The 22,153-nt window shown below is 40.0% G+C and overlaps 1 protein-coding gene across 3 annotated transcripts in view; it reads right to left on the bottom strand.

Moving 5' to 3' along the window:
* ITGB8 (integrin subunit beta 8) overlaps positions 1–15,418 on the bottom strand; it is a 94,190-nt gene extending 78,772 nt beyond the window's left edge. For all 3 annotated transcript variants that reach the window (XM_024738450.1, XM_024738452.1, XM_024738451.1), the window contains exon 1: positions 14,366–15,418. In XM_024738450.1, the coding sequence (XP_024594218.1) occupies positions 14,366–14,492 (127 nt within the window). In that variant the 5' untranslated portion in view covers positions 14,493–15,418. The remainder of the gene's footprint in view (positions 1–14,365) is intronic.
* Positions 15,419–22,153: the final 6,735 nt, after the last annotated feature.

The following is a 22,153-nucleotide window of genomic DNA, read 5'->3' as shown; positions in this document are numbered from 1 at the left end:
CTTAGTGAGAAAGGCAGGTTGAAAGCTGAGACAGGCCAAAAGCTAGGCCTCGTGAGCCAAACAGTTAGCCAAGTTGTGAATGGAAAGGAAAAGTTCTTGAAGGAAATCAAACGTGCTGCTCCAGTGAACACACAAATGATAGGAAAGCAAAACAGCCTTACTGCTGATATGAAGAAAGTTTTAGTGGTCTGGATAGAAGATTAAACCAGCCACAATATTCCCTTAAGCCTAAACCCAATCCAGAGCAAGGCCCTAATTCTCTTCAGTTCTGTGAAGGTTGAGAGAAGTGAGAAGGCTGCAGAAGAAAAGTTTGAAGCTAGCAGAGGTTGGTTCATGAGGTTTAAGGGAAGACACAGTCTCCATAAAATAAAAGTACAAGGTGAAGCAGCAAGTGCTCATGTAGAAGCTGCAGATAATTATCCAGAAGATCTAGCTAAGATAATTAAAATAAAGGTGATTGCACCAAACAACACATTTTCAGTGTAGACTAAATAGCCTTATATTGAAAGAAGATGTCATCTAGGACTTTCATAGCTAGAGAGGAAGAGTCAATGCCTGGCTCCAAAGCTTCAGAGGGCAGGCTGACTCTCTTGTTAGGGGCTAATGCAGCTGGTAACTTTAACTTGAAGCCAGTGTTCATTTACCATTCGGAAAATCCTAGGGCCCTTAAGAATTATGCTAAATCTACTCTGCTTGTGCTCTATAAATGGAACAACAAAGCCTGGATGAGAGCATATCCGTTTATGACATGGTTTACTGAATATTTTAAGCCCACTTTCGAGACCAGCTACTCAGAAAAAAAGATTCTGTTCAAAATATTACTGCTCACTGACAATGCACCTCATCACCTAAGGGCTTTGATGGAGATGGACAAGATTAATTTGTTTTCACGCCTGCTAACAAAAGATCATTCTGCAGCCCCTGGATAAAGGAGTAAGTTTGACTTTTGAGTTTTATTTAAGAAGTACATTTCATAAGGCTATTGCTGCCATAGATAGTGATTCCTCTGAAAGATCTGGGCAAAGTCAATTGAAAACCTTCTGGAAAGGATTAACCATTCTAGATGCCATTGAGAACAGTTGTGATTCATGGGAAGAGGTCAAAATATCAATATTAACGGAAGTGTGGAAGAAGTTAATTCCAACCCTCATGAATCACTTCGAGAGATTCAAGACTTCAGTGGAGGAATAACTGCAGATGTGGTGGGAATAACAAGAAAATTAGAAGTGGAGCCTGAAGATGTGAGTGAATTGCTACAGTCTCATGACAAAACTTTAACAGATGAAGAGTTGCTTCTCACAGATGAGCAAAGAAAGTGGTTTCTTGAGATGGAATCTACCCCTGGTGAAGATGCTGTGAAGATTGTTGAAATGACGACAAAGGACTTAGAATATTACATAAACTTAGTTGATAAAGCAGCAGCAAGGGTTTGAGAGGATTGACTCCAGTTTTGAAAGAAGTTCTGCTGTGGGTAGATGTGATCAAACAGCATTGCATGCTACAGAGAAATCCTTTGGGAAAGGAAGAGTCCATCGATGCAGCAAACTTCATTGTTGTTTTATTTTAAGAAATTGCCAAAACCACCCCAACCTTCAGCAACCACCATCTTGATCAGTCAGCAGCCATCAATATCCAGGCAAGACCCTCCACAAGCAAAAAGATAATGACTCACTGAAGGCTCAGATGACAGCATTTTTCAGCAATAAAATATTTTTAATTAATGTATGTACATTATTTTTTTTAAATATAATGCTTTTGCATACGTAATGGTCTACAGTATAGTGTAAGCATAACTTCTATATGTACTGGGGAACAAAAAATTTCATGTGACTTGCTTTTGCAGTATTTGCTTTATTGCAGTGCTCTGGAATCAAACCCAAAATATCTCCAAGGTATGCCTGTATGTAATTTAGTAAAAGGGCCAAGAAAACCCAAGTTCTGTACATGGGCTTTTCGGTTTTAAAAAAATTAAACCCAAAGGAATTGATAGGTGCCCAGTGTAGGAGAAAAAACCCATGTCATCTGGGCAGTATTTGAGAAGTCTGTCCTGTGGGGAAGCGGGGTGTAACATCCAGTTATAGGTCTAACCGACCAAACATTTCTGCACTGCCAAGTAATTCAGTCAGAAGCAGCACTTGTCTTTTTTTAACTTCAAAATCAAACACATCTCTGAGAGGCAGGATTTGTCCAAAAAGCCCTGATATCTGACTTTTGATAATGCCCATAAGTTGATTTCTACCCCAGTAAGTCCACCACCAGATGATCCAGCCTGCAGTCTTATTCTCAGAGAGTAATGATTTCTGGCATCAATGCTATGCTGACCTGCAAGTAGCCAAGGGTCGGCCCTGGACATATATATTAACACACATGTGCTCCCTAACAGTGGGTGCTGGGCTTTATTCTCCAGCTGTGTCATGCTGTCTTCATTGGGGCACAGGTACCTATTCAGGACACCTCACCCCTTCTAACACTCCGTCTTAGTCCCATCAGATGTCACCAAGCATCGTGTGGCCGTGAAGTCTTCAAGAGGCATCAAACAAGTTATATCCTCTGAACTAAAGACTGGTACTAATAACATTTAATCTTTGTGTTTCCATTACCAACCTCAGGGGTTGGGCCCTGTGATTATATACATTGTCCTTCACCTTAGGGCCCTGTTTCTAGATGGTTGTGGTTGAAACACTCATCAAAAGGGACATTTTAAACCAAAATTCAGGATGCCTGAAACTGACTCCCTTCTTGAGTGTGTTTTTCAGTGTTATCATCTTCCAGATAAATTTTCTTGGAACTTGAGCCTCTTGTATCATTTCTCGAGGGTTTTCTTTTGCAAATTATGGTTCAGTTGTCTTCAATTCACCATATAAATCCAAACCAAATGCACAAAAGACAATAGAGTGATACCTTGGGAGGTATGCCTTGTACTAAGAAAGAGACCAGGTAGGTCATTTTTCAGCCAATAATTCAGTTCCGCTACAAGGAGTTCTTTGTTTCCAACTAGAACAGCGAGTTCTACAGCAATTTCTGCACACCCCAAAACTTTCCTGCATTCTTTGTTTTACTGCAATCAATGAATACCTTACACCATTAGGCGTAGACAGCCTGACCCCCAAGCCTGACTTGAGTAGGCAATTAAAAAAGACAATGCCTAGTCTGGCACTCCGTAAGGTACTTCCTTAAGGTCCTGTAGAATTTTGAATTTTTCTTTTAATTATTTTCTTTGTTCGAACTCATAATATTCTAAAGCTCCTTCAGAGCATAGTAGTCATCCCTCATTCTATAAGATTGAAGATCTTTTCCCTACCTAGTACCTGCAACAGTTACTAGGGAATTATACTGAATATATGGCCCCCACTAAAATCAGGAAACATGCTTGTACCTTGGAAAATGTTTGTGGTTCAATTCCAAGGATAGGACCCTGTTACCATATGTATATTTGGAACAACAGTACCTCGACTGTGGCTGTATTTTACCATCGGCATATCAACTCTTTCAATCCTAGAAGGAGGCTGGGTCCAAAATATCAAAACATCCCTGACCAAAAGCTACTGCACACCTCACATACGTAATGAGAAATATTTGGCACGTTTCTTCAGAGCCGACATATTGCTAGTCTGCTATTCTCCTGTCTTCATTACCAGCCTTTCCCATTTCCAGTCTTTCCAAACTCAGTCTCTCTCATGGACTTTAGCTTGAATTAGCCTTTGGTTGCTACTCTCGTTCCTCACTCTGTACTACCTGGGTGCTGTGATTTTTTTGGGCAATTCTCCAGAGTAATCAAACTGTACCAGTACTGATCTAGAACGGCAACAGACTCTATCTTTGACAAATGTTAACAGTGGATTAAAACAACAAAAACACCTGGGAAAGAGTGTAACAACTCTCTTCAAAATAACTATAGTAATGATAGTTTGGCTCATTGATAAGGTCAGCATGAAAGATCACTTTTTAAGACTTCATATGCTTTTTTAAAATATGAACTTCTAGTACTTTGAATAACAGCATTCAAAATAAAAGTGTCTTCTAGAATCATCTTAAGAGTATATATCCAATAAGACCACTATAATTTAACACTGCAATTTTAATTTAATGATCTTATTCTTATTTCCTAATTTCCTAAAGTTAGAGAAGATAATTTTAATATATCTATTTAATATTAGTAGTTTCCTAGCAAGAATCGATCCTAGTACTTTTGTTGAAAGGTAGGACTGTTTTAATTAAATGATAAAATCCCAATGGAAATCATTTTGACTTTTATTACATTTCTCTTTCATATGTAAATTAGAGTGATTTACTTGCTGTAAAAACAGAAAAGAGGTCACATTAAGACTGATATTTATAATACTCCAATAAAGATGTTAAAAAAAAAGAATTGTAGGAAAAGAAAAAAAAAAAGACTGATATTTCAATTGGAAACTAGTCCTTTTAGTCCATAAAGGCAGTTTGGCAGTATTTTTTCCACACATTCATTTACTTATAGATATTAAATATGCCAGCTGAATAATTCAACCGAATTTGGCTAATTCATGTCAGTAAAATGTTCTTTTCTATGACATGTTTTAAACCAATAAGGGGAAATAAAAAGTAAAACTAAATTAAAAAATGTATACACTAGACTGTCTCTATGACACTGTTTTTCAGGAAAATAGAATTTAGTGTAATCTGTATACATCTCAGAGCTTTACCAAAAAGCACCTTGACATAAAGTAGTTCTCTTTATTCAGTGATCTATGGTGCATTCATTGTCTGTCACCCTCCCCCCTGTAATATTTAATGTACTAGACAAATCTGTCCCTAACTTTTTTTAGGGCGGGAGCAAGAATACAAATCGTTGCAGGCATAACAGGATTAAATATTTAACAGTTAAAATTCAGGCTAAGAAACTATCACGTAAAATAAGTTCTGTTTTCCTACCTTGATAAACACGCATTGATAGTGCCCTAGAAGGCTAGGTGTGAATTTAGAATTTCAGATTCTTAAGATTTCTGGTTGGGAACTTTGCAGTGTATGTTGTTCCTCCAGCCCTCAAGCTGCCCCTCTTCTCTCTCACTTCTAGGTTTATTCTGCAAAGCAAATAGCCTATCACTTACCTGCATGGATACTCCAGCCTGTATGCCCAAGCTCTATTTATTTCCCCTCTCCTCGGGCTTGGCATATGGGTGGCACAGTCTAAAGAAAGTAGGTTGGGGCTGCTTGGGCAGAGAATTCTAAAGATGATCTAGAAGGGAATTGAAGACTCTGGGCAGGCATGCGCCATGGATTCCTTGCCTGTGGAGAGGGCCAGAGCAAGGCCCTCCAAGGCCCGGGATAGAGACTCTGGAAGATACCCCTGGAAGATAGTCTGTTATGAGGTTGAGCATACAGAGTCAAACCCACGCAGGTCTGAATTCTGGTTCTATTACTTATTAGCTAAGAGATCTTGAAGAAGTTATTCAATGACTCTTTAACTAGTTTGATTACCTATAAAATGTGAATTATCAGAGTACATACCTCAGAGGGTTGTGGGCATTAAAGGATATATTTTTCCTATCATATATACAGGAGTGTGTCTGGCATAGAGAAAATACCTTACAAATGTTAACTATTGTTATTCTTTTAACTCCAGAACAGTGTCTGACACAAAGCTATAGATGCTTTAAGAAAATCTGAGTGTATAATGACTAAATTGATTAGAATATCTTGTTTTTTCATTACTTTTTCTAGTATTTGGTTAAAATGACTACAAATTGCAGTTTGTATAATCTAAGTAGAAATCAATTTTAAAATACACACTGAGGGTAAAGGATCAGGATTACTTTTCATATTAATTAAAAACAATGGAAATAATTATCACAGAAATTTGAAAGCAAAACAGATTTGTAAAAAGTAGATTAAAAAACTAAGTCTCTATTGTGATCTTTGCTAAAGATTTGCCTATCAAGTCAAGAGACTGCTTTTTGGAGTGGACTGGGAATGCAGAAACAAATGTCCTTTCATGGTGTTAAACCTTTTATAGTAGAACTCACATTCAAAAGAAAACTGTATTTCTTAAAGTTCAAATTCTAGTGAGGATTAGAGCTGAATAGGGCTTATTTGCTTAGCTGCCCAATTTAAAACTGATCACTGTTATCCTCACCTCATTCACTGAGTAATTTACTTCAAATAATTTATTAGGGCCTATTGCATGCCAGGCATTGAAAATGCAGAATCAACAGGCACAGCTTCTCCTCTTAAGGTGGTCACAGGTTGATGTGGAGACAGGACTTGAATGAGGAGCCAGAATGTTAGGCATGGGATGTTCTGGAAGGGCTTTGCCTACCATGCAGAGGAGCCTGAAGACGATGGAAGCCATGAAGATTCTGAGTAGGGAGGTAAAGTGTGGACAAAGGTTTGAAATAATGGAGACTGGTTAGGACACTCATAGATTTTGCCAAAAGATTTGCCTCATGGAATGAAGACTATTTCAGGCTTTCTCTACTCTAGTGGCGTTGTATTAAAAGGAGCAGACAGATTCGAGAAACCATTATGGACAGAGTTGATGCTAAAAAACAAAAATCTCCATTTTCCTTTAGTCATCTTACCTAGAATCACCCACTTATTTATCATCTTGTCACCCCTTCACTACCTTTCAGCTCTTTTCTTCCTAGCCATAAGTGATAATTTGATGACCTTTAATAGCAAAGAGGAAAAAAACTCCTATTACTAACAGCTTAGAAATCCTAGTGTATCTTTTTGCCTCCCATTTTCAGGAAGGAACTAAACTACAGGAAAGATTGTGAAATGTCTGACGTGTACCATAGAAAGAAAAAAATTTAAGAAATTTAACGTTATCTTACTAGAATGACCTACTCTGATCATCCTGTATATAATAGTAGACTGTCCAGTCCTTCTCAGGTCAGTTCCCTCACTCTGCTTTATTTTTTCTTCTTTTTACCATATATATTCACACACACACACACACATATATATATACACATGTGTATGTATGATATATGTCACATGTGATAAATTGTATATCATATATATCATGCATATATACACATGTATATATACATGTATTTGTCTTCTTCAGTTAGAATGTAAGCATCATGAGAGCAGGGACTTTGTTTTGCTCTCTGCTGTATTCTTAGTGCTTAGATAGAGCCTTTGATGTCTCAACATTAAACTCTTTCCTGAAGAGTCACAATCTCTTGCACTCTTTGGATGGCTCCCACGGAAAAGAGGGGTGAGAAGAAAGGGCTATTCTTCCATCAATGAGGTGATGACCAGAGAATAAACCATCAGCATTTACCTGTGCATATATGGAGTAGGCTTTAAAAGAAGCATGGCCCTTGGACGCTCAAAGAGATCTGGAAGTTTGCCATGAAGGAGGTGGGAACTCCAGATGTGTACATTGACACGAAGTTTAACAAAGCTGTCTGAGCCAAAGGAATAAGGAATGTCCTATACCGTATCCATATGTGGGAAACAAGGGTGAAGATTCACTAAACAAGCTCTATATGTTGATAACCTATAAATCTGTCACCACTTTCAGAAATCTATAGACAGTCCATATTGATGTGAACTAACCGCTGCTGTCAAATAGTTATAAAACTGAAATCATTCACACACACACACATACACACAGAGCAAAAACTTCTGCCTGAAGAAAGTACAGCAGTAGACACCTTGAGCCTGGCATATACTGGAAATGCCATGCTCTAAATGACCAATATTGGTAGACTACTGGCTATGGCTAATCACTGTAAATATTTAACAGCCGAAAAAACACTTACTTTGTAAAAATGCATGGAGAAAAAATAATATGAATATATTAAACAACATAGAGTATCAAGCTATATAATAGAGTGGCTCCAAATGGCTAGGAATGCTTTGAGCCCTATGTTGATCAATGGTGTGATGCCTCGTATCATGATTTTGTCCCTTTGAACACTCTGACTGAACTGGTTACCAGCTACTTAGTAGCTCAATGTCTTTCTCTTGTCCTTTCTTTCTCATAACCACAAGTCAAACACATCTGTAACACATCGGAAATCCTGTGGGAGGCAGAGTTTCGCTCCAGTTTACGCCCGTAAGGCCACGTGTCTTCTCGCCCTTTCTTACTCCCATATGAAAACAACCACAGTGAGGTGTATATGAGGTTGAGAGTATTTGCCTCCACAGGAGGTATGTTTTCACCATGCCCTGATTCACAAATCTTTATCCTCCTCGCTGCAATTACTCCGTGAGGGTAACAGCATTACATGGCATAGCCCAGCAATCTCCAGGGAAGGAGGTCCAAACTCTGTTCCTAGGCTTCTGTGCTCTCGCATGCATGTTACCTATGGCCATGGTTTCCTTGCCTCCTGGACAACCCTGAAACACCCAGATTTCCACCACAATTCACCTCGGCACACCAACAATTAAGAAAGGGGATGAATGAAAGGCCTTTTTCCAAATATGCCATGGGCCTCCTCATGAAGGTCCTCTATCTGACAGTCACACTGAATGTATAACTTCAACATCTAGAAACTTTTTAAATCAAGTATGAGGCAGCATAACCGAGTTCAAATCCCATCTTTTCTACTTACTAGCTAGGTGATTTTCAGTGAGTTACTTATCTCCTCTGTGCTTCAGTTTCCTCATTTCTATAACAGGCATAACAATTCTACCTCTCTCATAGTGTTAGTATGAAGGTTAAATTAATGTGGTAAATCATCTATATCAGTGCATGGCACAGAGAGAGAGCTACCCAGTTGTTTGTGAAATTACATGAGCATTGCACTTTCTTTCCACTACATATAGAAGCCATACTTACATGACATCTTTAGGATACAACTGGAAAAGTTACATTTTTAGAGATTAGCAGTTAGGTCACCTACTTAAGAAGCTCAGTATTTAATTGTTCAATTTAATAAAATGCAATATGCATAAGCATAAAATATTTTTTCTATGGCTTCTTTTATAATCAATAAATAGCTTACAGAATACATTTCATATATAACTGGAGAAGATACATAGGGCCTCACAGTCCTCATGCTGGCAAAACTGCTCTAAATGTGTAGACTTGGGCTGCAACAGGGACTAGAGTTCTGAGGACCAAGAATGACTGAGCATAAACAATACAGGATTGGTTATGAATGTTGTCAGGTCATTCAATGAACATATAAAAAGACTATTTCCTTATGTCACTTTGTTAAGGTAAGATTCAATAATATCAAAAATAACATAATTTTTATATAAGTTACTCATTGAGACCTATCACTGAGACCTATCAAACCAGTGAAAAGACATCATTTAAATGACTGAGAATGCTATACAACAGGCACTTTCAAAGAGGATGCTTTGAGCATCTTTGCTTAATAAGTACAAACAAGAGAAAGACTATATCACAAGGCAAACAGTTTATTACTTTTTAAGAAAACTGGATGGTCTCTGCATATCAGGCCCCATTTATTAAAGTTTAAAGAACTTTAGATAAAAACTGTACCCTCTGAGATCCATCTAGTGATCAATAGAATGGCCCTGGGGGAGAGGAGTGGTGAACAAAGTGAAAATTTAACATAAACTATACCTGGATAAATCTAATTTAGCGGTGGGGCAGAAAAGGCTGTTAAACAACACAGACCAGATTATCTCAAATACTTTATTTGCTTCAAGGAAGGTTCATTCAAAATGGAGTACAGGAAAATTGAAAAGGCAATATATTTTTGCTATATCATGTTATTTCTTATGTCTCATAAAAATATCAAATTGGACTGAAAACGGATTAGCTTGTTAACTGTCTACATTAAATCCTATTCAATAGTGTCCCTTTCTCTTCTAAACTATATCCTCTGACTTCCCTTGTTTTATTAAAGTTACTAACTAATTTTGTTTTCAGTCCAATCAAGGCTTAATTAGCTTAATAGGTATATATATTCATGAATAAATAATATATCTTTAAGACTTAAACATACATTTAAAAAAATATCAGCTGGTTAATATTATTCTAAGATCTTTTTCTACCTGGTCAGTCCTCTTATTCTTCAGAGTGCTATATATGGCTCTACCACTTGAAGATATCCTATACTTAAAAAAAAAAGTTATGGTATTAATTCAACTTTTATCAACTCTGAGTGGACGAAAGAAAATCACAGCAAAATCAGCTTTTTAGGCAATTGAGGTGGTGAACTGACCATGGAATGTGGGAGAAACAGAGAAATCAAGGGTGCTGCCAAAGTGTTATCCCAAACTACTGGAAGACTGACATCGCTTACTGGATGAATAAGTGTGTGAAAGGAGCAAACCTGAGGGAGAAAATTGGAAGTTTGGTTTTGACTATGTTAGGGTTAACTTTGCCTTTAGACATACAGTGGAGATGTTGAATAGGCAGTTTGCTAGACCCTCTGGAGATGAGATGAGAGGGCAGGACTGGAGCTGTCAGCATAGAAATGGTATTTAATACCCAAGACCTGATCAGTCCACCTGAGACCCAGTATATATCTAGAAGAGAACATCTGAGGGCTGAATCCTGGGCCACTCCTATATTTGGAGGTTGGGACATGAGAAAGAACCAACATCAGGGATGGAGAAGGAGCTTAAACCAAGAGAATGTGGGTCCAGGAAGCCAAGGAAAGAAGTGTTTCAAAGGTGGGAGTGATCAACAGTGTCAACTCGCCGACAGATGGTAGTTCAAGAAGGATGAAGACTATGAACTGACCATCGGATTGACAATAGGAAGGTCACTGATCTTAACAGAGTGGTGTAACTTCAGGGATGGTAAAGAAATCCTGAGCAATGGATTAAAAGAGAAGGTGAGGAGAATTGGAGACAGTAAATATGGACAACTCTTTCAAGAATTTTTGCTACAAAGGAGACAGAAATAGAAGATGAGAGCTATTACAGCATGTATGGATATGCATATGCTGTAAATGATCTAGTAGAGAGGAGAAAACTGATGATGCAAGAGACGGGGGAACATTCCTTAAAACTGAAACTCAAACAAGGTATACTTGCTGTGATTCCACTGGAATAAAGTAATTACATTTGTCTGTATTTTTTCTTTTTCATATGCATGCATACTTTTTAAAGAATATTTTTAATGGAGCTATATAATAGAACCACTGAGAAGCAAATACTTGAAACTGTCTTTGCCTTTGCTTGCCTCCCTCACTTCCGCATTCCTCCCTTTAAAGATAGTGGACGTTCTTGTGGCCCTAAATTTTAGCTAAAAAAATTCGTGTTATGGGAATTAATGAAGCGTGCTTCTCCTCCAGTAGTATTTTGATTTACTGATATATTTTAGGACAAAATGACATGAGACATTTGCTTCAAAATAGTCTTGTTGGGGGAAGGAAATGAAATGCGTGGGGGAAGACATGAAAGAAGTTGGGCTTCAGTTGATAGTTGATGAAGCTGGGTGATGGGTCTGTGGTGATTCCTTACACCATTCTTTCTTCTTCTTTGTGTGTTTGAAAATGTCCGTAATATAAAGTTAAAAATTAGAAGAAACATAGTGTCAGTACCATGCTTAATCCAAAGAAATCCATTAAATGGTGAAATTTTTGATAATTTGGTAACAGGTGAAAGAACTGTTCAGGGGCACAGGAATTTTTATGTCATTTTTCAAATCATATCACCTACTTTGCTGGTAAGATTTGAAAATATACAGCACAAACATAGCCTTTTCATATACAGTACAAGCTTTTTTATTGGAAAGTATCTCAGTTGCTTTAAGATAGAATTAATTTTTATGCTTATTGTGCAAATAATTTGGAAAACTGGATTTTTAAAAATGAAGTGTTGGTTCTCTTAAATATCCTCTCACTTTAGGTAAGCATAAAGAATTCTGAAACTTATTCTATAAAACATGTTCTGAGGTAATATACTACACTTATAAAACAATGCTAATCCAGTTGATTGTTATGTAAAAGAATAAATAGTTGATTATGCACAGAAGGTGAAATTTCAGCACAATAGTTACCACTTTCTGAAAAGAAATGGTAGTTTCTGAAATTTGTCACTCTTATATTGCTATATAAAAATTTAGGTTAAAAAGATGTTTAGCCTTTCAAAACTAGCAAATGTAGAAACAGCAGTGGTAATACATTAGCTCTTCAAATATTAACCATAAGGTATTCTCTAGTGTTTTCCAGTTACTCATTAACCATTTTATAGTGTTATTGTTTCTCTGATTGTCGGTAATTTCCACCAAGGAAAGTTGAAAAACAAACTCCAATAATTTTTTTTCTAGATCAGAATAATGTTCAGATTTTATTAATAACATCCCCCTTTCTCACTATATATTCATTATTAAAAGTCCACTGTGTATTTGGGACCTGTAAATTCTACTTCAAAAATTAAACCCAAACTTGTGCCGTTTATGGTTTCTTTTGTATGGCTTTATTGCCCTCAACATTTCCTTGGTGTAAACTACTGAGCAAGGGAACAAGATTTCCTTTGTAAGTGATACCTAAATTCCTATTCTGCTTTAAGCATCTAATTTGTACTGTGAAGACATATAATTTGAGACTTGTAGCTATATCACAAAAGTACAACAGTTTACGCTGATCTCTAATTTTCTGAGTTGTACTGGCTATAATTTAAATTTTTTGCATGTTTTTAACTGCAGTGCAAACCAGTATACATCAGAAATCTTTGTATATTGACAGAGACTAGGAAAAGGATGCCTTGTTCTGATTTCAGATAAGCATTCCCTTTTCACAACTGCAGGTGCAAGAGAGCTCATTCATAATATTTGCTTCAAATCAGCTACAGTCACTGGATGGAAATACAATGCTATTACACGAGAACTTGACTAATCTTTACAAACACAATGAATATGTTTTAAAAACTCACAATTACTAGCAAAATCTGGGGGCAAGTAGCACTTTTTCTTTTGCCTAAGTATTGGGAACAAAATATACTGTGTTGACACGAGTTTTGGTCATCTTACTAGTGTATGTGCGTATGTATGTATTTACTAAATCCAGAAAAATACTTTGTCACTTATTGACACAGGATGGAGTTATGCTCAGTGGTGTCACTTAACCGATAATTGATAATGTTACTTTTTCCTTTGCCTTAAGTTTCACTTATTTTGAAATCAACTTATAAGCCAAAAAAAGAGCCACAAGATAAAATTAACTCTAACTGCTCTCATTTCACACAGTTGGATAAATCTTCTTTGGAAACAAATATTAGACAGCTGTGTATGCAACCAATAAGTGAAGCTAGCATGTTTCCATTATAAACCCTTATTTATAAGGTTTTGACTTGATGGTTTTAATTAGGTTCAGGCAGAAATTTGGCTCATCAATTCAAAGCATAGGAGAACATTTTAGTATACAGAACAATTACAACTCTCCTTCAATAGGAGAGGCCAGAGAAAGGCTCTAATAGAATTTAAGTCTCAATGACCAAACACAGATAAAGTAAACATGTTCCAAAAAGTATGGCAATAATCATTGCATTGGCAAAAATAAATATTTGGCCTACATTTAATACCAATAAGAACTCATCCTAAATTCATGATTATTATTATCACTTACTTTATGTCTTACTGTTTGCTAACAATCCAGTACTGCCACCTTAAATTTGCATCTAATTCACAAGTGCCAAAGCACCTTTTCATACACTATTTGACTTGAGCTTCTCTTTGTGATTTGTAAAATGAGGGGACAATATCCTATATAAAGAAGTATCCTCTCCAAATCAGGTAGTTCTGACAAAATGTCTTGCCTGGACTGAAAGTTGTCAATCCTGCTCTCGGGTTCTGTCTCAGGGTCTCGGTCTCAAGGATTGATCTCACTGAGGGATCAGTTAGCTAGGAATTGTTTCTTGAGCTGAAAAAACAGTGACTTAAAGCAAGAATATTCTTCATATATGTTTAAGTCGTTCAAGCTGAGCACTATGGTAGAGGAAACTTGTGTGCAGCTATCCTTTTCTTTCATGGACTCAAAAACAGAACGCTCACTCTCATTATACCAATTTGTCCTCAGGCTTGAATCAAATGCAAGCTAGGGGTTAGTGGACCCACATACTAGAAAGATAGGGAGCATCTTCAAGGATGCCTTCAAGGAGGATGCCTTCAAGGAGGATGCCTTCAAGGACGGGGCAGAACCCCTAAACGGGCTTCTGTAAATACGGCCCACCACCCTCCCAAACTTCCATGCTATTACTGCCTCCCTCAGCAACACACAGGGTCTCCTCAGGTAATCAGTTATTCCTGTCCCTCTAGGGAGGAAACGCTTGACACCTGGCCTCCCTCGGGCCACCTGCAATGGAGAACGGCGCCACACACCCACCCTTCTGAAGTTCTCTGCAGATGGAGGCTGTCACCGGGCCGCTTACCTGGCCGGGATGCTCTTCGTGACAGCCCAAGACCTTTGAGGAAGGGAAGAAAACAAAAGAAAACAAAACAACTTACCACTTTGGCCCAGTCCAAGAACAACTGAAAACACCCAGGCCGCCCGGAGGAATGGGGCAGGACCTGGCCTGCAGTTTTGCAGGCAGACTAATGTGGCAGTAAAAAAAGCCAGGGCCGAGCGGCACATAATGCAAAGCAGCCCGCACTGCACCGCGCCCGCCGCCTGGCTGCTAACCGGATGCGCGCTCGCGCTACCGGGCGCGAAGTGCCAAGTGTTGCTAGGATGTTTCCAGCAGGCCCGGCAGGCGGACCCCGCGGCTCGGAGCAAACGATGCAGGTACGGCGGCCTGGGCACAGCTCGGCATTTCAGGGCCCCCGCGGCCCTCCCAGCTCCGCACGGCCGGTCCCGCGATCTCCGCGAGAAGCACCTCCTCTGACGGCCAAAGGCCCGGGGCGGCGACGCGAGCAAAGGCTCCGCAGCCCGCTCTGGGACAAAGAAAAGAGCTTTTGTCTCTCTCCAGCCGATGGGGCTTCTGCTGCATAAATCAGCTTAGCGAAGAGCCAAACACAATCAAACCCAAACAAAGCCCGAAGCTGGGGGGAAAAACCAGCCTAATGTACATTCAGTGGGTGATGCTGCTTCTGTGGGAGGGGACGCTGGCGAGGCCGAAGGGGAAAAAGTCGATGGCGCATCAGTGAGGTCGAGCTTCTTCCACAGGTGGGCAGGGAAGCCAACTTCACTTAATTGCAACTTTGCAGCCTCGTCAGCTGAGCAGCGAGCAAAGTCGAAGAGGCAGCGTCCTGGTTGGCGAGGGAGGAAGCTTGATGTGCCAGCAGCAGGGGGAGGCGGCCCCGGAGCGCCCTAGAAGCCCCCGCCGGCGCCCGCGGACACCGAGTGAGGCATCGCAGCTCCCTGCTTGACCGGGAGTGGAGCGCACGGCCGCGAGCGCAGGAGGAGAGGTCCCCCAGGGGTGCAGGAGCCTGGCTTCACGGGGGCGAGTGCTTCGTGCCCTCGTCCTTTTGGCTCCAGTGTGCTGCTCAGGCGTCCCGCCGTCCAGAGCCGGGACAGCTGTCGCGCTCTGGGATGCACCCCGGAGAGGATGAGAAGGAGGCGAGGCTGGCGAGGGGCGGGGGAGGAATGGTCCTGCCCCGGCCCCGCTGGGGTGGGGAGGGAGGGTTGGGGCTCCCAAAGTGCGGCTAGCTAGGCGCGTTCGGGCTGCGAGTTGCTAGGAAACCGCCCCACGCTACAGAGTTCCTTGCCGGGGAGGCTCGGGCTGCAGCAACAGCTCGGAGCAGCGTGGGCGGGACATTGGTGAGGCATGAAGTCACCGCGGCCCACACTCGCTCTTTGTTTTGCTCACTCCAGCTCTTTTTCCTCCCCTTGGCTCTGAGAGTTGCCATTCCCATCGTTCACAAGAACTCCTGATGCGTAGCCGCGCAGCAGGAATCTCACACCGTGTTCTCTTTACCCCTTCTCTCCGAATCCCTACATCCCAACGCTCGCCTAGGTGGCGCGGAGACTAGCTCAGCAAGACTGGCAGCTGTGCGCAAACCCCAGCCTCTGACCCCGAAGCTGCGCGTTCCTTTGTTGGGAGATACTCACTGCTCGGCAGCTGCCACAGACTACGTGGAGTCCAGGCACCTTTCCCCGCCCCCCAACACCCTCTGTTTCGCTGGTGAGCACTGCCCACTTTGCTGGCAGAGTTCGGAGCTCACCCTTTGCCCCACCCCGAGACCGTTCGTCGTCTCCCCAACCCTTGGAGAGTTGGGCCGGTCCGCAGGGGCTGTACCCGGAGTTGCAGCTGAAATTTCTCACGGCTCCTTCTCCACTCCGAGCCTCTGCCCTGAGGTGGACAGCCCTGCTCTTCCCAGGGTCTGGTGGTGGCTCTGGGCTTTTGCCAGTCACGGTGGATCTTTTGACCTTAAGCGTCACCTTCCAAATAAACGGAACAAAGAAGTTACAAAGGGCGGCGGAGCAGAAGAGTGAGACTAAAGAGAGGAGGTGGGAGGGCCGTTCTGCCTGTTGGCAGCTCAGAAATATCGGTTCAAGCCTGGAGCGGGTGTTAAGCCCGGCAACTGTCGGGGAAGCCGCGCGCCTTCTTGGGTCCCATTCCTACGACGTTACGTCGAGGGAGGGAACCCAGTCCCCCGGATTGAAAACAAGGCGCTGTTTCCAATCGGAGACACAGGCTGATGGTTCTCTTTTTCCTCTAGGGGCAGGAGAGGTTCCCCGTGGTAAAGTCTGACCTCTCATTTTTCCACTAGCAGCCTGCCCATCTCTTTCATAGAGCACCGCCTCTTACAGGCATCAGAGCATTCCAGCCAGGTCAAGGTGAAATATGCGGGAGTTTCCCTCCTTATTTGTTTAATAGTTTCCATCTCCATATTTGGAGTAAAAAAACAAGTAGGAGGCTTTCTCGCTCTTTTTTTTTCTTTCTTTCTGTTTTCTAATTGTTAGTGAATGGAAAGTACCTGGTTAATAAACCACGACATTAAAAACTCCCCCTTTTCAGGTGTGGACTGCACGTTGGGGCCCACAGGATTAGCTAAGCAAACCAGGAACGCAGGTGGAAAATTACAAGTGCCCTGGATCTACAAAGCAGTTCCTTTTGAGAGACCAAATGAATGACCCAAACCTGAAAAAACTGATGCTTGTAAACATAATTCCACTCTTGGCAATGTACTCTACATAAAATTAAATCCAGCCCAGCTTCATTTTTTGTTTTCTTTCCTTAGTTCCAAGTTTGAACAGCTATAGTTTTGCTTTCGGTGGTCTTAAAGGAAGGATCCTGAAAAATGGATGGAGTGGGGATGAGGATTTGAAATTTGAACACAAAAGGAACACATTCAGGCTTTGATTAGTGACTCTTCAGTGAGGCAGCATGTGTATTCTCCAGAGATTAGTTCACAGCCCTAAGGAATGCAGCCACCCTTGAGACAGTGCAGTGCTACAATAAAGAAGAAAGGTCAATCCATAATCCCTATAAGGATATATGTGTAAGTACACTCTGCATTGTTGAGTGACTATCACATCAGAGTTTCATGACATTTTTAATTCTAATTCTTAGTGTTGGAAATGTAAATGGAAGTTACAATATTAAATAAAATAAATTTATGCAAATAATAATGAAAGTAACTTTGTGAAATATGATAAGGTATGTACAAATTTCTTAAACTCTATATTGTTAGATGTTGATATATTCTATATACTAAGCCAAAACAACTGTGTAGCAAGAGGAATAAAACAAAGCTTGTAAATCGGTAAGCTTGTAAATTTTGAAGCCCTTTGGAAAGAAAGAATTTGGAAAGAAAGAATTTGGAAAGAAATTCTTTGGAAAGAAAGAATTTGGAAAGAAAGAATTCTGTGTTGTGTTATATGAAGCCCATGGAAATATATGTCAGTATACCAGTTTTATGGAGATGTTGAAGAATAAGCACACCTCCATATATTGTCACTCCCCAGTTGCAAAGAGGTTATAATTCTGATTATCAAAATAAAATAAGAGAATATTGCAGCTGTGAGACTATGATTGCAAATTATTTACTAACAAATTATCTATACATTTGGGGCTGTATTGCAAAGACAAAAGGGAATTCTCCTGAATCTTCCAAATCATCTGTGAGGATTTCTAACAGTAAATATAACTAGTGGCCCAGGAGCAAAAAGTTTGCTTGTTTCCAACAACAACAACAAAAATGTCACCACAACTCGTCCTTTTTCCTGTAAGAAAATGTACAGGATATTGTGAAGAAATGTAGTATTATTCTCTTCATATATTACCTGAAGAATTCTAACAGAGAAAAAATGTTCCAGAAGATGGTGACTTGAGTAATTTTTGTTTCTTTCGTGTTCTGCTGTCTTGCTTTGAAATTTCTGACAGGTGATTTTTCATCATTTGTGTTAATGAGAGCAAGTGAAATTCACAGATAGTCTAAAAATAACATTTTAGCTATTTATTTCAGCCTTCCTATCATCAGAATCTTTTAGTTGCTAATAAGTCATAAAATTGGATGACTTAAGTTTCTGACCTACTACTCCTTTAACCTTGATTTCTCACTAATAGTTTATGGTGAGAAATGAATAAGCTATTGACAGTTAACAGGAGTGAGAGAGACATCTGAGAGACTGACTGCTCCTTTTAGTGTGTGTTCAACCTTTAAGTAGATTTTGTCCAAGTTATTGACCCCATAGTTACAGCTAAAACCATATTCACATTTTAATATTGTATCTTTCTGAAGTTGGATCAGAGATTTTCAAAGTTTTATAGAGAGGTTTTAAGCTGATGTTCACAAGTTGTCTACGAACTTGCTTCATCTACAGCTTTTAGGAGATGAATGATCTGAATGATCAAGCCAGTGGGATATAGTATTATGACTATGACTTCTAGATTCTTCCAATGATAAAGAATGTAAGCCATCAGGAGGTTCAGGAGGTACTTTACAGAAAGTAGTGTTCCTCATACTGTGAACTGAGGACTGCCTACAACATAGTCACCTGTAGAGTGATTCCTTACTCTATTCCAGGAGATTCTGAATTCGTAGATTTGGTGTGATTTCCAGCAATATGCATTATTACTGACTTCTCAAATACTTCTTCATTTACTGTGGTTTAAGAACCCCTGCCATAATGGATTAATGCAGAGACTCCTCAAAGGCCTCATGTGTGCTTAGTGATAAACTCCAGTGTCAGGTGCAAAGTCAAAGAAAAATGAACTGCTGGAGCCAATGCCTCTTTCCAAGGTATTCTATGGATGAATAACTGTGTGAGATGTTAATATTTTCAGAAATAAGACTTCCATGATTAAGTTTAGGAAATGCCGGGTTAAAGTTAAGTTAAATCCTTTGCTGGACAATTTTTTAGGAACTTAAAAAGGCTAACATGCAACTGGATTCTCCAAAGGAGGAATCCTTTATTCAGAGAACATCTCACAGACTAATTTTACATAAAGCACACTGCTGAACTAATACTACTGTAGAAATGTGGAAACTTAAAAACTAGGTTGATGAAGAGACTGACCTCACTTCTTCAAGAGAATTACTGAGCAAGCATGAATCAGAGCTCTCATTCTTCATCACCACCTCATATCAGTGAAGACTTTTGGTTTCAAGTAAGAGTCAGACTGTACTGTCATTAAGTAAAAAGAGGAAACTATTGGAAGGAAATTGGGAGCTCACAGAATTAGCAGGAGGCTGAGAGACCAGGATTAAATAAGGCCAGAAACCAAGGAAGGCGTAAGCAGTAGCAGTAAGTCTCCAAAAAATAAGAATGCTCTCTAATCATCCTTTCATCTTTGGACCACTTGCTTAAGATTCAGAATCCTGGTTGAGAATATCTAATTTTCAGAACTTTCATCACATGCCAGTCCCCTGGCTTTCTGGGAGTGGAGAGAAGGAAGGAGGAGCTCTTCTTGCCTTTGGCTTCCTTAGTGGAAAATAAAATACTATTTTCCAACAAGATGACACAAAATTATCTTAGGTTGATGAAGGAAGCCCTGTAAAGTGACAGATGCTCATTACTCACATATCCTGAATTCCATGGACTACTGCTTTGCATTGCAGTTGAATTTTAGGTAATGATGTAGCTTTAATTTAGCTACCCTACTCACTAACCAATGCTTTGGTTGGCAGTATTAGTTATTTTCATGGGTGCTTTTGAATGAAACATTTTATCTGTGCATAGTCAAATTCTAGCTTTCTGTTATCCTTCTATATATAGCACGTAGCAAATTAATGCTTAGTTAGCCTTTAACTCATTATCAGTATGATTATAGAGATGTGATGATGTTTAGATTAATTAGCTTAGTGAAATTTTTCATTGACAAAGTTTGTAGTAGACACTGCTGTTGACATTCATGTATCCCTCTGGGCATCCCACTTCATTCCACCCAGGCAGAAGTGCTGGGAAATGAACACTTCTGGACACTGTCTCAACCAAGGGCTGACCTGATGGGAAGTGAGGTATGAATACCCCAGCTCCCTTGCTCCTTGAAAGGAATCACTTTGGGCCTTGTCTTCCATACTAGTGCTTCTCAAACTATTTTTGGACCAGTTTTTCATTTTCAGTCCATCATGGATTGGAAAAAAATAAAACGAATTATTAGAAAAATGGATGTTGGGGCTTCCCTGGTGGCACAGTGGTTAAGAATCCGCCTGCCAATGCAGGGGACACGGGTTCAAGCCATGGTCCGGGAAGATCCCACATGCCGTGGAGCAACTAAGCCCGCGTGCCACAACTACTGAGCTTGTGTCCCACAACTACTGAAGCCCACATGCCTAGAGCCCATGCTCTGCAACAAGAGAAGCCACCACAATGAGAAGCCTGTGCACAACAATGAAGAGTAGCCCCCGCTCGCCGCAACTAGAGAAAGCCCACGCGTAGCAACAAAGACCCAATGTGGACAAAAATGAATGATAAAATAAATTTAAAAAAGGAAAAAAAAGAAAAATGGAAGTTACAAAAATGTCAAGTTGTTATCGAAGTTTCTAAGTACTTACTTTTACTTTTTATATATTCTTTTTCCTGGGTGCGTCTTAAACAGTTCAAGGACTGTTTCTGTCACACACTATATTTTGAGTAATACTGAGCACTGTTTCCCTAGGTTCCCTGTAGGAGTAAGCTGCAGTTGCCCACAGGGATAACTGTATTCAAACATCCTTCATTCACTGCCTTTCTCTCCTTCCTTTCTCCACTGTTCCCTGATACTTTCTTGTCTCAGGGTCCTCTTCTGGAGGAACCTAAACTAAAACGAGTAATAATGAGCCTGGAAACTACTCTATGGTGTTCTCTGTGTGTGAATTTGAATTTTATTCTTGTCTAGCTATAAGGCAACCTGCAGAATAAAAAGCACAAGGGCTTTGGAATCTGTACAAACTAATTTTTAATCTGCTACTTAGTAGTGTAGAATCATGGGCAAGTTATTTAACTTCACTGAGATTGAGTTTATTCATTTATACAGTGATAAAATTAAAATAGCTACCAAAATTGCAAATTAAAACAAGATACTACTACACTTCTATTAGAATGGCCAAAATCCCAAACACTGACACTACCAAATGCTGGTGAGGATGTGGAGTAACAGGGAACCTCACTCAGTATTGGGGGGAATGCAAAATGTTGCAGCCATTTTAGAAGAGTTTGGTGATTTCTTACAAAACTAAACACACTGTTACCATATAATCCATCACTTGCACTCTTTGGTATTTACCAAAAGGAGTCGAAAACTTATCTCCACACAAAAATCTGCACTTGGGACGTTTACGGCAGCTTTATTTATAATTGCTAAAAGTTGGAAGCAACCAGGATGTCCTTCAGGAGGTGAATGGGTAAATACAAGGGGGTACATCCAGACAATGGAATATTATTCAGCACTAAAAAGAACTGAGCTATCAAGCCATGAAAAGACATGGGGAAACCTTAAACGTATGTTGCTAAGTAAAAGAAAGCAATGCGAAAAGGCTACATACTCTATGATTCCAACTATATGATATTCTAGAAAAGGCAAAAGTATGGAGACAGGAAAAAGATGGTTGCCAGGTTAAGAGGGGAGGGAAGGGTAAATCGATGGAGCACAGGAGAATTTTAGAGCAGTGCAACTACTCTGTATAATACTGCAGTGGTGGATATATGTCATTGTACAATTGTTAAACCCATAGAATGTACAACATCCAGAGTGAACTCTAATGTAAACTATGGACTTTGGGTGATAATGGTATGTCAGTGTAGGTTCATCCATTGTTTTAAGCATACTGCTGTGGTATGGGGTTTTGTTAGTGGGGGAAGCAAAATATGGGAGGGTAGGGAGCAAAAGGGAACTCTGTACTTTTCCATCAATTTTGCTGGGAACATAA

The sequence above is a fragment of the Neophocaena asiaeorientalis genome, unplaced genomic scaffold, assembly GCF_003031525.2.
Source record: "Neophocaena asiaeorientalis asiaeorientalis breed wild unplaced genomic scaffold, Neophocaena_asiaeorientalis_V1.1 scaffold89, whole genome shotgun sequence".
Lineage (NCBI taxonomy): Eukaryota > Metazoa > Chordata > Mammalia > Artiodactyla > Phocoenidae > Neophocaena > Neophocaena asiaeorientalis.
The sequence above is the reverse complement of the archived record's forward strand: the minus strand, read 5'-3'. Positions and strand labels throughout refer to the sequence as shown.